The sequence below is a fragment of the Myxocyprinus asiaticus genome, chromosome 1 (genome assembly GCF_019703515.2).
Source record: "Myxocyprinus asiaticus isolate MX2 ecotype Aquarium Trade chromosome 1, UBuf_Myxa_2, whole genome shotgun sequence".
NCBI lineage: Eukaryota > Metazoa > Chordata > Actinopteri > Cypriniformes > Catostomidae > Myxocyprinus > Myxocyprinus asiaticus.
The window spans coordinates 31,051,644-31,066,241 of NC_059344.1; the positions used below are offsets into that span (position 1 = coordinate 31,051,644).

Sequence of the window (14,598 nt, forward strand, 5' to 3'; positions counted from 1 at the left end):
ATGTTTCAGTTTAGATCTCTTAATGGCTTTGGAAATGTAGCATGTTCCTGAATACTATGTCTTAATAGTAAGTCCTTTCCACTTTGTACCTAATTGGTTTTAAGCTTCACCGGATTTTTACTTCACTATCATGATTACTCACAGCATGCAGTGCATCAGTGCGGAGAGATCCACCAATTTTCACGTTCACGTCCTTGTAGGAAGGCAAGTTGACCGTACACTGCACTGGCACAGCCAGGGTGTTGGAATAGTTCTGTACAGAGGAACAAGGAATGTTTCTCTCACAAATAGATTCTCTTAACCAGCTGTCTGTGGTGGGACTCCCCATCTTAGACATATGAGAAATTTCAAAAATACAATGAATTTGAAGATGAACCAGAGTCACCAACAAAGCTTTATTTATAGGAATTATTTATTTATTATTTAGAGATTATAAACCAGCTACTGTGAACAGTTGGTTCTTATCAGCCCCTATTAGGAGGCATATTATAAAGGACTAGAAAGCCAAAAAGCACAAAGCAGACAAACAAAAGATCTGATGTTCTGAAGTGCTAGTTTGAGATTTGACACATTTTTTTGTCTATGATAACATGCAGACACTATAAGCCTATGCAAAGAGAGGTCTTACCAGACGAGATATTCTGGACAGGTCCTCTGGAGAGGCCCGACTGTGTGCCACATGCTGAGGGGGGATACAATGACTTCCACCTACCTGATAGAAAAAAGATACAAACAACCATTACCATGAGTGTGAACCTAGTACATGAGAAAAATTTGGTTTAGAAAAATATCTTAGAGGTCTACATGAAATGACACCAGGTTTGGGTAAAACTACAAGTCTGGTCGTTGCCTCCTCACCTGGTCTATGTGGAAATCCCTGATCTGCAAGAGCTGATTACCGTTCTTTGTGACTTCAGGGATTGCAATGTATAGTTGCAAATCTCGGACAGGGAAATAGCCAAGGTTCTGGATCTGTTTTGCATGGATAGAAAAAATGTTGAGTCACATCATTAGGCTCATTTCAGGGGTCCTGCTTCCTTTGTTAAAAAGTGTGACTCCAGAAATATTTTTGGACACTTTAATTACACTTATAAATGTCTGAATATCAAACCAGCTGCCATTTACAAACAAATGATGCAGGCCTCTTCTCATAACTAACACTTTTCTCGGTCTCATGGTAATTTTTAGTAGATGTATGAAGTTCCCCTCAAGTTCACACAGGTGTCCTAGCAGAGTAACCACATATGTAGTTCATCATATTTATGGATGTTCCATTAAGTTTGACCAGAGGTTTCCAAATAATTTTTGTCTTAATTTGAAACAAAATATCTATTAATTTATAATTTGAAACCTAACAAAATTGTTTTTGAGAAATGTTTTGCTTGAAAAGTGTGTTTGTGCTTTATTTCTTCAGAATAAATGCCACTTGGTTTTATATTTTGCAATTTTAATGCAAGGCCTTCATAATTTTGTAAGCTTTTTAAATGTCCAAATACTTTTTAGGTTAATTGTCTGGCTAGGTGGTTGACCTCACCTGAAAGGTAAAGTTGAAAGGAGGGTTGATATCACCTGGTTCCTCCAGAGTGAGGTCAGGTTTAAGTTCATATCGAGTCGGATAAAAATCTCTGAGTGAATGAAAATACACCTTTAAGTTTCTAATTCACAATTTCCATTGCGATTGATTAGAACGCTTTATCAGATGCACACATATCTTACCTTGTGAAGAGAAGATTAGTCTCATATCTCAGCGTGTAGAAAATGTCATTAATGTTGTCATGTAAGGCAACTTCCTCACCCCCACTACAGAAACATGAGAAAAGGCATGAGAAACATCTCAGGCAGTTAGGCTCACCCCTGCCTTCTGACACATGGCTGCATGTATGAATAGTTTAACAGTTTTTTAACATTCCAAACCATCAAACAAGAGCTTTTAACTGAGGCATCATTTCAATTTGAGTGTGATCATTTATTACATTTTTTGCCATTGTAAAAAAAAATAAAAAATGTACAACATATACAACACATGCCAACTTGCTCCAATAAAGAATGTATGTGACAATTTGCCCTGACTTGACATTTATGCAAAAATGCCCTTATGGTGAGAACAAGTTCAACCTTTATTTATGAATTAAATCTACCTTCATTATATCGTTAGCCCTTGCCTGAATGTACGCTAGTGTAGTTTTATTGTTTTCCCTTATTTACCCAAGAGCTGTAACAAAAATATTATGATTTTAGAATTTCAGTTTGTAGCATAAAATAAAAAAATAAAAAATTATCACTTTAAATTTTAAGAAAGTTTTTAACTAGATGTTTGAAACAACATACAAAACAACTGCTAGAAAAATCACACAATTGTAATTTTAATTGTCATTGCAATTGATATTGCGACAACTAGCCCAAGTCTTTCCTATTCAGCATTAATTTTAAATACATACACACTCTTAATTTAATTGTATTATTATACTGTCCAAAACTAAACATTAAATTTAATACAGCTCTAAAAAAGCACTTCTGACTGGTAAATGTTGGCTGTGTGGTGCTACCTTGTAACCTCCAGAATGAGCCGTATATGATCCAGCAGCACTGAGTGACTGAATTCCAATTCCAAACGAAATGTTACCTAGGGAGAGAGACAGAGAGAAATATTTAATCAGACACAACATGTAGTTACTGTAAGACTAACAGAAATTACAAGGGACTGACTACTGTAAGTAGCTTATTTTGTATTTTCAGACCTCATAAACAACATAGAGTGTTTTAGCAGAGAACTTAGGAGTGAATCCTGCAATAACCTTCCATAAGCTTGTGGCCTTAAAACTATGCAGACTGAAGGTATCATAGAACAGGACTAAAGAAACCATCTTTACACAAAGACATTACATCTCAAAACTCATCCAGCATACAAAGAAAAATTAGTCATTTTGAAGGACAAACATCCTTGCTGGATACAGCAAAATCACTAAAACAGATTAGGAGCTTGTGCAGTCTACCCTCAGCCTTGTTCATATACTGTATATCTCTCAATAGTGACAAACCACAGATAAAGATGATATACAAATTCTCTAAACTAAAACCTGCTCCAGTTTATGGAGCTACTGCTCTAACCACAACTTCTGAGGTGATTCAATTACCACACAGCTCACAGAATGAATGTTTCTTTTTCTTTTTCTTTTTCTTTTGCAGGTTCTTATTTGATAATATAGCCTACCTTAGGTCTGATAAAATTGTAAAAGAGCACTAAGGAGGAGGGGTCTAGTTTATAGTTCTATCCTTGCTTTGAGAAAACGAAGCACTTGGACATGGCTACTGTATATGTAACTATGTGGGCAAAAGTCTTCATTCTCTTTTAGAGTGTAGGCACAAAGCAGCAAGGAAAATCCTTCTTGTTTCTTTCCTCCTGTGTTATTTTTCTTTTCTTTCACTTTCTCCCCATCTCAATCTATTTTTAGCTAAACCAGGCCCATAAAATCTCTCCCCATTGCCACAAACTTGGCTCCAATGAAACCTCAAGTAAATGAATCAGGACTCTGTGAGAAGTTGGTGACCTGTTTCCTATCAAAGCAGTACCCCCAGCAAGGGCGAGGAGCATGCACGCGCTTTTTCTTCCTAACAGGGAGATGCTCCGTGTCCTTACAAGTGCGGTCGAAGAGCTCGACCTCGAGTGGTCTCCCCCAGAAGAACCTGAACAGTTTCACCTCGATGAATGGTTCCTGCAGTCCGGATGCCATCAAGCGGCCGCGTTCCACAGATCTGCCCCATTCTTCCCCCAAGTTCATAATGAACTTTCTAAGTCCTGGCGCGCGCCCTTCTCAGCACGCTCATGCAGTGATACTAATATGGATCTCGGGGAGGAAAACGGTTATACCCAACTACCCCCTGTGGAGGAGGTGGTAGCGGCAAACCTCTGCCCAGCAAGTAACAGGGCGTGGGAATCATGCCCCATACATCCTTCCAAGCCGTGTTGACTGACATCCGCAGTGGCTGGAAAAGCATACTCAGCGGCAGGACAAGCTGGATCAGCACCCACGCAATGGTGGTGCTCCAGGTATTTCAAGCCAAGCTCCTCAAGCAAATGGATGAGCAAGGCTTCGATCCAGAGACATTCGAAGAGCTCTGCACCGCTACAGAATTAGCACTGCATGCCACGAAATTTACTGCGCAGGCCATCGGCAAGTCCATGGGCAACCTGGTAGTTCTGGATTGACATGTATAGCTGACCCTCACAGAAATGAGTGATAAGGAAAAAGCCACTCTGTTGGATGCTCCAGTGTCTCCAGCCAGCCTCTTTGGCAGCTCTGTGAATAAATGTGCTGAGCATTACGTCACTATATCCCACCGCTGTATAGCTGCTCTAGTATCTTGGACAGCTCCTGCCTTTTACCAGTGAGGTGTCGGGCTGGGGCAGATTGTCAGGTGGAAAGTGGTGACTATGGATGCTTCCAACACAGGTTGGGGAGCAGTGTGTGATGGGTGGCCCAACTTTCGGCACCTGGACAGGTGCGAAGAAAGCGTGGCACATCAACTGCCTAGAGCTATTGGCTGTATTCCTAGCCTTACAATCTTTTCAATCAGAAATAGCGAACCATCATGTCCTGGTTCGCTCACAACATGATAGTTGTGGCATATATAAGGCAGAATTCATTCACTGCCACTGATGAGACTGATGCATCACCTCCTATGGAGTGAGCGTCATCTCCTTTCCCTGAGAGCGACATATGTCCCAGGCTGTCTGAATTATGGCGTGGACCTATTGTCACACGAATGAAGACTTCATCCTCAAATTGTACTGAGCATTTGGGAAATATACGGCAAGGCAGAATTCGATCTATTTGCCTCAGTGGGGAACACCCACGACTCACTTCGTCAATGCTCAAAGTGTATGTGGCAACTATATCTGCGTATCATGCACCTAAAGCCAACACCACTATAGGCAAGCATGATTTAATCATAAAGTTCCTTAAAGGAGCAAAACGATTAAACCCAACTCAGCCAGCTACAGTCCCGACTTAGGACTTAACTTTAGTTCTAAAAGCTATCGCAGGACCTCCCTTTGAGCCTTTGGACTCTGTTGAATTGCACATGCTCTCCATTAAGACCGCTCCGGCCTCAGTAAAATGAGTTGGTGACTTGCATGCACTATCAATTGACATTTCATGTCTGGAGTTTGGCCCTGGTCTTTCAAAAGCCACTGTCAAACCCAACAAAGCTGTGTACCTAAGGATCTAACCACACCCTTCAGAGTGCAGGTGGTTCACCTTCAGGCCTTCTTCCCTCCTCCATTTAATTTGGATGAGGAACAATCATTGCATTTGTTATGCCCTGTGCGGATGCTACACGCATACGTTGAGCGTACCCGCCAGTCCAGACTGTCTGATCAGCTCTTTGTATGCTATGGAGGGCGCACGAAAGGAATGGACGTCTCTAAGCAAAGACTTTCTCACTGGATTGTCGATGCAATTGCCCTGGCTTATGAGTCACAGGGTAAGACTTGCCCAATTGGTGTTAAAGCACACTCAACTAGAGGCATGGCCTCCTCATGGGCATGGACAAATGGTGTGTCTTTACAAGACATATGTTTTGCAGCAGGATGGTCTTCTCAAAACCCATTCGCAAGGTTTTACAATCTAGACGTGACGTCTCTCTCTTCACAAGTCCTCTCTGTTTAGAGCGCTTGCTATTTCGTTGGCCAAACATATACTTGTGCTCCTCCCTTTAAGGATGAGCTCCCCATCTTTTTACACAACCACCTGCATTCAGGCCATTGTAATTTACCATAAGTCACAAGCACTTGCATTATAAATAAACTCCCTTCCCGACTAGGTTTGTGAAGTTAATTCATACTATATGACTATAGTTCATATATTCATTCTGAGTGCTCCCCTCCTGGTCCAACAAGAGGGTCACTCACTGCGGCATACACATGTCAGATGGCATCCCATGAGACTGAGGCATCATGTTTCCTTTCTGGGAGGTTATGTCGTGTAGTGCGGTGTGATGGGTTTCTGTTCCCCATATGCGTTAATAAACGCAATGTTAAGTGTACTGAGTCGTAAGGGAAAGTCTCGGTTACGTACATAACCTCAGTTCCCTGAGACGAAGGGAATGAGACATTGCGAATGCTAGCCGCACTACAAGACTCAGAGTTCGGCCCTCAGAGCCGTAGGGATGGAGGTCCCCTGTGGAGCTGAAGGATCGGAGAGGCGAAGCGTAGCCAGGGGATCGGAGAGCCAAGGTGGAACCAGGTGACCGACAGACCAAGGAGGAGCTGGAGGGACGAGGGACCCCGGTAAAGCCGACAGGCTGAAGGACCGCGGTGGAGCCAAGGGAATGCAGAGCCGAGGTGATGTCAAGGGATTGACAGGCCTAGGGGGAGTCAGAGGATCGAAAGTTCTCCATGTCTGGAATATCTCAGAGGGCGATGATCGAGCTGGTGGCTTGGGGGGAACCAGCTCAGGGTGGGCACAAGGGTGGGAACCAATTCCAACTCAAATAGCCCAGTGAGAGATGGCTCTGGAATGGACGAGGCCTGCAATGCTGGCTCTGGGACGGATGTCACTTGCAACATTGGTTCATTGACCGTGTCAGGCTTGGGAGTTGGCTCGTTGACCAGAGGTGAGCCTGAGACATTGCATGGAGCAGACTGAAGCTTGGCTGTGACATGGCATGGAGCAGTCTCAGGCATGGCTGTGACTTGGCATGGAGTAGACTGAGTCGTGGCTGTGGCATGGAGCAGACTGAGGTTAAGCTGTGACATGGCATGAAGCAGACTGAGGCGTTATTGTGACGGGCTCAGGCATTGCTGTGACACGACCTGGAGCAGACTTAGGCATGGCTGTGACATGGCAGGGATCAGACTGAGGCGTGGCTGTGACATGGCAGGGATCAGACTGAGGCGTGGCTATGACATGGTATGGAGCAGACTGAGGCATGGCTGTGACATGACATGGAGCAGGCTCAGGCATGGCTGTGACATGGCATGGAGCAGGCTCAGGTGTGGCTGTGACATGGCATGGAGCAGGCTCAGGATCTGGGGCAGAAGGTGGCGCAAGCTCAGCGACCATGACACGGGACCCTGGCTTGGCAGCCATGACGTGGAACTCTGGCTTGGCGTCCACCTCCCCCACAGTGAACGATGAACCACATATTAGTAGGGCAAGGTCGATATACTGAGCCAGGCTGTGGGTACTCTGACTGCCTGGCATCAGGGAAGAGATTGGCTCATTCAGTCCAAAGCGAAAACAGTCCTTGAGGGCAATCTTGTTAAAATTGACCCTGCTAGCCACAGCACAAAAGTTCTCCACATATTCCTCAATGGAAACGTTTTCTTGGCGTAGGCGACTGCTGGGTTCATCTTGGTTGGTCGAGTATTCTGTAACGTTGGCTGGCAACAGGAAGGTGCAGAGACGATGATGAAATGTGATGAACCCAAGTGCAGTTTAATAACAAAAGTGAGATCCAATAAACCCTAACTCCAAACGTGACTACAAAACATAAACATGAATGACTTAACTAAACTTGACTTGACATGACTTGACTATGAAACAAAACATGACTTGACTTGACTTGACTTGACTTGAACTGACTTGACTTAACTTAATCATAGAACCAACATTACACAAACAAACAATACTCGACAATAGACAAAGGCAAACATGAGGGTTAAATACTAGGACTAGGGGGAACACATGACAGTGAAAACCAATGAACACTTAGGACTCTAACAAGATAACAATACTGCTAACAACCCAATGAAACAATGAAGCGATGGGGACAAGACACAAGAAAATGGGAAACACATGACAAGATCACATGACAAGGAAACAGGAACAACCATGGCATGGAACAAATTCATCAAAGTAAAAGACATGAACAACAACACATACAACCCTGACACTGCTTTTATAGTGGACAGCTTTGCGCAAAAAGAGGCGGAGCTCAAACACCATAACCAATATTAGAATATTGGCGTTATTGTAGAGAGGTTGCAACTAGGTTGTGTAAGAAGGCACTCCCCTTATGCATTAATAAATGCAATGTCTCGTTCCCTTCATCTAAGGGAACCGAGGTTACGTATGTAACCGAGACGTTTTTGACTGTGTGATCTATGTTTGTGTATGCAATGCTCTCTAAAGCACATATGAGGAGTGCTGACCCTGGCTTAAACTCTGAAAGTCTAGTGTTGCTGAACATAACAATAAAACATCTTCCCATTAGGATTACCATGCAACAGCCACAGACCAAATGTAAGCTGTTAAATAATGTGCTATCATTGGTGAAACTGTCCAAATATTTAAGAGCACATACAGTATATGAATGGAGCACCATATGCTAAAATCATGCAACGTGACTATTACGTTTAACATGGTTCAGGTTCCTGAGAACCTCACAACCAGAATTTATTTAGCCTTATGCATAACAGACATATTTATTGTTTGAACTCTAAAATATAAATATCAAACTACTGATAATCAGGAGAAAAAAAGCTACAGATTCACTTTATATGTCTCAACTTTCTAACTTGTTTTTCAATCCATACACATTGTTGAAACATGACAAGAGACTAGTGAAACTAAACACTAATTCTTCACATAACTTTTTCTGGAATACAATTTGTTTGATAATTAGCACAGTTACAGTATATTAACTTCCTGAAAAGCTGCTTAACTTAAATTTTGCACTGTTTTTATTTTCAGAGGTGTATAGTAACGAAATACAAATACTTAGTTACTGTACTTACTGTAACATCCGAGGTTGTTACCCCTCCTTCCAACCAACAGAGGGAGCACTCTCCCGAATACTGATCATCTCCCATTTCTTCTCTGTTTATTTCCTGTTTTCACCATGTATAAATAGCCATTCACCTCCATTGTTTCTTTGCGAAGTATTGCCAGTTTACCCTGCCTTATGAAGCATTTTTCTATTGCCTTTACTGTTATGTTCTCATGTTATGACCATTGCCTGTTTTACTGGATTTACTGCTTTTTGGATAACTCTTTGTTTTGTTCGCCTGATTGGACTGATTGTTTGGTATATTGGATTTAACCGCCTGCTTACCGACTACGTCTATCTGCCTGCCGATTTGGATTGTTTGCTTGTGTTCTCTAATAAACTTCCTGCACATGGATCCTAACACCGTCTCCATGGCCAGTTCAGTACAGAATACTTCGCCTATCATGGATCCAGCAAAAGTCTCACAGCTCCAGGCCGCATTCGCTCACCAGTGCGAGATTTTAAAGGGTTATCAAGACCAGCTGAACAACTTATGAGCTGCCAACGAATGTTTGACTCATTACATTCACTCACTGCCAGATCCCCATGTTGAACCAGTAATCTTTGCTCTCCCTGATAAGTTTGATGGTTCTGCTGAAAAGTGCCGGGGTTTTTTACGACAATGCAAAATCTATTTTTCCAATCAAATTGAATCATTTAATCATGATGGCAAAAAATATGCCTTTATGATGTCACTGCTTACCGGTAAAGCACTCAATTGAGCCACCGCTGTTTGGGACAAAGATCCTCAAATCCAGGTCTCGTTTGACTACTTCTACAGTCTCAGTACAGGCCCAGGCATCCACTGTATCACCTGAACCCATGCAAGTTGCTTACACTCGTGTCTCTATGGAAGAATGCCAACTTTGACAGAATGAAAAACTTTGCTACTACTGTGGTTTACCAGGTCATCTCAATGCTGCATACCCACACAAGAAATCAAGTTCTGTGAAATCAAGGCAGCATGTGAGTACCCCAAACATTGTATCACCCACCTTTCACAGGTTTTTGTTGCCAGTAGAGGTTTCCATTGGTGATCTTGCAAGATGTTTGTCAGCATTAGTGGATTTTGGGGCTGCTGTGAATCTCATTAATCAAGAGATCGTCCAAGAGCTCAATATACCCACCATTCAATGCTTCTCAACGATCAACATCACCACTATTGACAACGCTCCTATTGATATTGGTATAACCTAACTGACCATTCCTATAACCATCAAGATTGGACTATTTCATGTGGAGAACATTTCACTATATGTCATCAACTCACCCAAGCACGCTCTTATCCTGGGTCATCCTTGGCTGGCCGTCCACGACCGATTGATATCCTGGAACCAAGCTGAGCTCAAGCAATGGTCAAGTTACTGTCATGAACATTGTCTCCATGTTGCTGTTTCTATGCCTTGTCTTACTACAGTGTGGAAAGTCATGTGTCACAAAGAAAAACCATGATACCTGAGGAATATGCAGCATTCCATGATGTGTTTAGTTAGGTCAAAGCTACACAACTTCCTCCTCATCGTCCATGGGACTGCGCCATTGAACTTTCCAATACGGCCCCACCGAGAAGCAAGGCCCACCCATTGTCACGCCATGAGACCCTCACCAAGGAAAATTACATTAAGGAGGCCCTTGCCTCTGGTTATATCCATCCCTCCACCTCCCCAGCAGCTGCAGGCTTCTTTTTCATGGAGAAGAAAGATGGGGGTCTCCGTCCATATACTGATTATCGAGGCCTGAACTCTGTCACCACTAAGTACCATTACCCACTGCCACTTATCCCCTCAGCCCTTGAACAACTCCGTGAGGCAAAGATCTACACCAAGCTTGATCTAAGAACTGCTTATAACCTCATCAGGATCCGAGAGGGAGATGAGTGGAAAACTGCATTCATCACCACCAGGGGGCACTATGAATATTTGGTCATGCCGTATGGACTTGCTAATGTCCCCTCTGTTTTCCAGTCGTTTATCAATGAGATTTTCAGAGACTTATCGAATCATTGTGTGGTGTGGCCTATATCAACGACATCCTTATCTACTCTCATGACAAGAAACAGCATATACAGCATGTCAAGGCAGTCCTATCACATCTCCAGAAACACCAGCTTTTTGTCAAGACAGAGAAATGTGAGTTTCATACCTCTCATACCACATTCCTAGGCTACAATATCAGCCACCAAGGTGTAGAGATGGATGTCTCTAAGATAACTGCAGTTACCGAATGGCCTCAACCTTCCACACTAGGGAAATACAGCGGTTCCTAGGCTTTGCAAAGTTCTATCGCCGTGTCATCAGAAACTACAGTATCATTGCTGCACCACTCACATCTTTGTTCAAGGGTAAGCCAAACAAGTTGCCACGTAGCAAGCCTTCGTCTCCCTCAAGTCAAGCTTCACGACTGCTCCTATACTGAAACATCCCGACCCCAATCTTCCCTTTGTCGTTAAAGTAGATGCTTCAGATTGTGGGATTGGAGCACTCATGTCACAATGTCATGGTACCCCAGGCAAGCTTTACCTATGTGCCTTCTTCTCTAGAAAGTTAAACTCTGCAGAATGAAACTTTCTATGAAGGCAGCACTCGAAGAATGGCGTCATTGGTTAGAGGGGGCAGTCCACCCATTTCAAGTTATCACGGATCACAAGAATCTTGAATATATCAAGGCAGCCAAGAGATTGAACCCACGTCAAGCCCGATGGTCATTGTTTTTCACCAGGTTCAATCTTACAGTCACTTACCACCCTGGCAGCAAGAACAGCAAGGCAGATGCACTTTCACGTAGACATGATCCACCCCATGTCTAGCCTTATCCTGGATCCATCTTGCCACCATCTGTCATCACTGCACCGTTAAGTTTGGATATTATGGAGGAAATACAATGAGCACAACAGCATGAACCATCACCACCTAACTGCCCCCCGACCAAGCACTACGTACCCCCCAATCTCTGCGTCAGAGAACTATCCAATGGGTCCACACTTCCTTGAGCACAGGACACCCTGGCATCCAAAGAACTATTACCCTGGTACGTAATTACTTCTGGTGGTCATCTTTGGTTCATGATGTTACTAAATATGTGAGGTCTTGTCAAGTGTGTGCCCAATCCAAGACCCCCAGAGAATTGCCCACAGGGTTGCTCCAACCACTACCAATACCTCAAAGACCATGGTCCCACCTGTCCATTGACTTCGTCACAGACCTGCCAAACTCCAATGGATACAATACCATTCTGGTAATAATTGATCTATTTTCAAAATCATGTAGACTTGTCCCTCTCAAGGGTTTACCCACTGCCATGGAAACCGCTAATGCTTTGTTCCACCAAGTATTTAGAATCTATGGAATACCAGAGGACATCGTGTCCGATCGAGGTCCACAGTTCATGTCCTGAGTTTGGCAGGCGTTCTGCAAGAAACTGGACATCAATGTGAGTCTCACCTCTGGCTATCACCCTCAAGCCAACGGACAGGTGGAACGTTTAAACCAGGAGATTGTCAGATATCTTCGGAGCTATTGTAGCCGTGAACAGGAGAAGTGGAGGGACTTCCTGCCCTGGGCTGAATAAGCACAGAATTCCCTCACTCATACCTCTATGGGACTAACCCCCTTCCAATGCATGCTGGGCTACCAACCCCCGATGTTCCCTTGGTCAGGAGAACCTTCTACGGTGCTAGCAGTGGACAACTGGATTAGGCGAAGTGAGAGGGTGTGGGACAGCGCACATGTCCGGCTACAGCGAACGGTCCGAGCACAACGCTTCCAGGCTGACCAACGGAGGTGCCCCCATCCCAACTATCAGCCAGGACAGAGGGTCTGGTTGTCCACAAGGGATCTCAAGTTGCGGCTACCCTGCAGGAAGCTCAGTCCAAGGTATGTGGGTCCTTTCAGAATTATCCATCAAATAAACCCAGTTACTTACCGTTTAGAGCTTCCTGCTAACTACCGCATTGCTCCTTCCTTCCATGTGTCCTTGCTGAAACTCATCCACCCGGCATCTGGCTCTGGAAACATGGATTCTGAGCCTCCGCCTCCATTGGAGGTAGATGGAGCCCCAGCATATATGGTCAGAGAGATCATGGACTTAAGATGACAAGCTACAGACCAGAGCCTTACTACTAATTTGCTATGGATGTTTTTTTTCTTATCATATTATGTCGTATCCACATATGTTTAACACATAGCCAATATAAACACTATTTCAGTTATGTTGTGGTTTAAACTGTGTTCAAGTCCTCCTGGGAAGTAAGTTCAGAAGTCATAATTTCTATGTAATGAGCGTTAAAGTGATTTTAGTTGGAATGGTTTCACAATTTTTCATCTTTTTCACTTTCTGAAAAAGCAGGAAACTTTTTCGGCACCAGTGCAACAACATGTACATGTATTCACATACACCTTGCAAATTAGGTGTCTTATTTGATTATTCTTTTGTGGCCACATACAGTATACTGATGTGAAATGTTATTCTGTAAGCCTGCCACCTCATATAAACTAGCTAAATGAGTCTTAATTTCTGGCAAGCTTTATTCTTCATCAATAGGCAAAAAATACATTAAATCTAAACTGTACAGTCACAAGTTTGCATGATTCTTGCCATGCTTCTTAAATTGACATGCCCCCATCTCAGAAAATCAGCAATCCAAGAAAATCTCACTGGATTTAGGGAAGAAAAAATTATTTCATAATTTTCGCACCCTCATCACATTCCAGATATGTATGACATTCTTTGTTCTGTAGAACACACACACACATTTTTTTTTAGAAGAATAGCTCTGTTCTGTAGGTCTTTTCAACCTAAGTGAATGGTGCCCAGACATCTGAAGCTCCGAAAAGCAAATTAAGGGTGCATAAATGTAATCCATAAGACTCCAGTGGTTTAATCAATGTCTTCTGAAGTGATCCAGTTGGTTTTGGGTGAGAACATACCAAAATATTACTCATTTTCCACTATAAATCTTGACAGCAGTCTCCTTAATGAATATTATTTAAAGTCATACACATCTGGGATGGCATGAGGGTGAGTAAATAATGAGCACCGCCAATCAAATAAGTTGCCATGGGTTAAGCTGTTCTGTAATTTTTGCGATTTACTTGAACTTTTGATACTCAGTGAATGAAAATCAGTGACTTTAATACTTTTACTTAGGTATTTTTCTCATGAGCTACTTTTACTTTTACTTGAGTAAATTTTCATGAAGTTATCTTTACTTTTACTTAAGTATGACAAATGGATACTTTATGCAAAACATTGTTTTTTTCAATATGTGTATAACAGTATACACTACCGGTCAAAAGTTTTGAAACACTTACTCATTCTTTATTATATTTTTTTTTTTCACATTTTAGAATATTAGTAAAGTCGTCAAAACTATGGAATAACATAAATGGAACTATGGGAATTATGTTGTGACTAAACAAAATCCAAAATAAATCAAAACTATGTTATATTTTAGCATCTTCAAAGTAATCACCCTTTGCCTAGAATTTGCAGACATGTACTCTTGACATTTTCTCAACCAACTTCTTGAGGTATCACCCTGGGATGATTATTAAACAGTATCGAAGGAGTTCCCATCTATGTTGGGCACTTATTGGCTGCTTTTCTTTATTATTTGGTCCAAGTCATCAATTTCAAAAACTTTTTTTTTTTTAATTACATTTTAGTTTTATAATGAAATAAATTAATATGGTGGCACAATTATATTTTTGTCTACAAAACTAATTTCAAACATTTAAGCATACGCCTTCAGATCAAAAGATTTTTAAGATCATGAGAAACATTTCAGTCAAGTGTTTCAAAACTTTTGACCAGTAGTGTATATGTAGT

The 14,598-nt window shown here is 42.3% G+C and overlaps 1 protein-coding gene across 3 annotated transcripts in view; it reads right to left on the bottom strand.

The window, feature by feature from the left end:
- Positions 1 to 14,598, bottom strand: part of LOC127443684 (integrin alpha-11-like) — a 106,838-nt gene that overhangs the window by 14,939 nt on the left and 77,301 nt on the right. For all 3 annotated transcript variants that reach the window (XM_051702478.1, XM_051702470.1, XM_051702487.1), the window contains 6 exons: positions 2,547 to 2,623; positions 1,717 to 1,800; positions 1,535 to 1,625; positions 859 to 972; positions 629 to 712; positions 143 to 253 (listed from right to left, as the gene is read on the bottom strand). In XM_051702478.1, the coding sequence (XP_051558438.1) occupies positions 143 to 253; positions 629 to 712; positions 859 to 972; positions 1,535 to 1,625; positions 1,717 to 1,800; positions 2,547 to 2,623 (561 nt within the window). The remainder of the gene's footprint in view (positions 1 to 142; positions 254 to 628; positions 713 to 858; positions 973 to 1,534; positions 1,626 to 1,716; positions 1,801 to 2,546; positions 2,624 to 14,598) is intronic.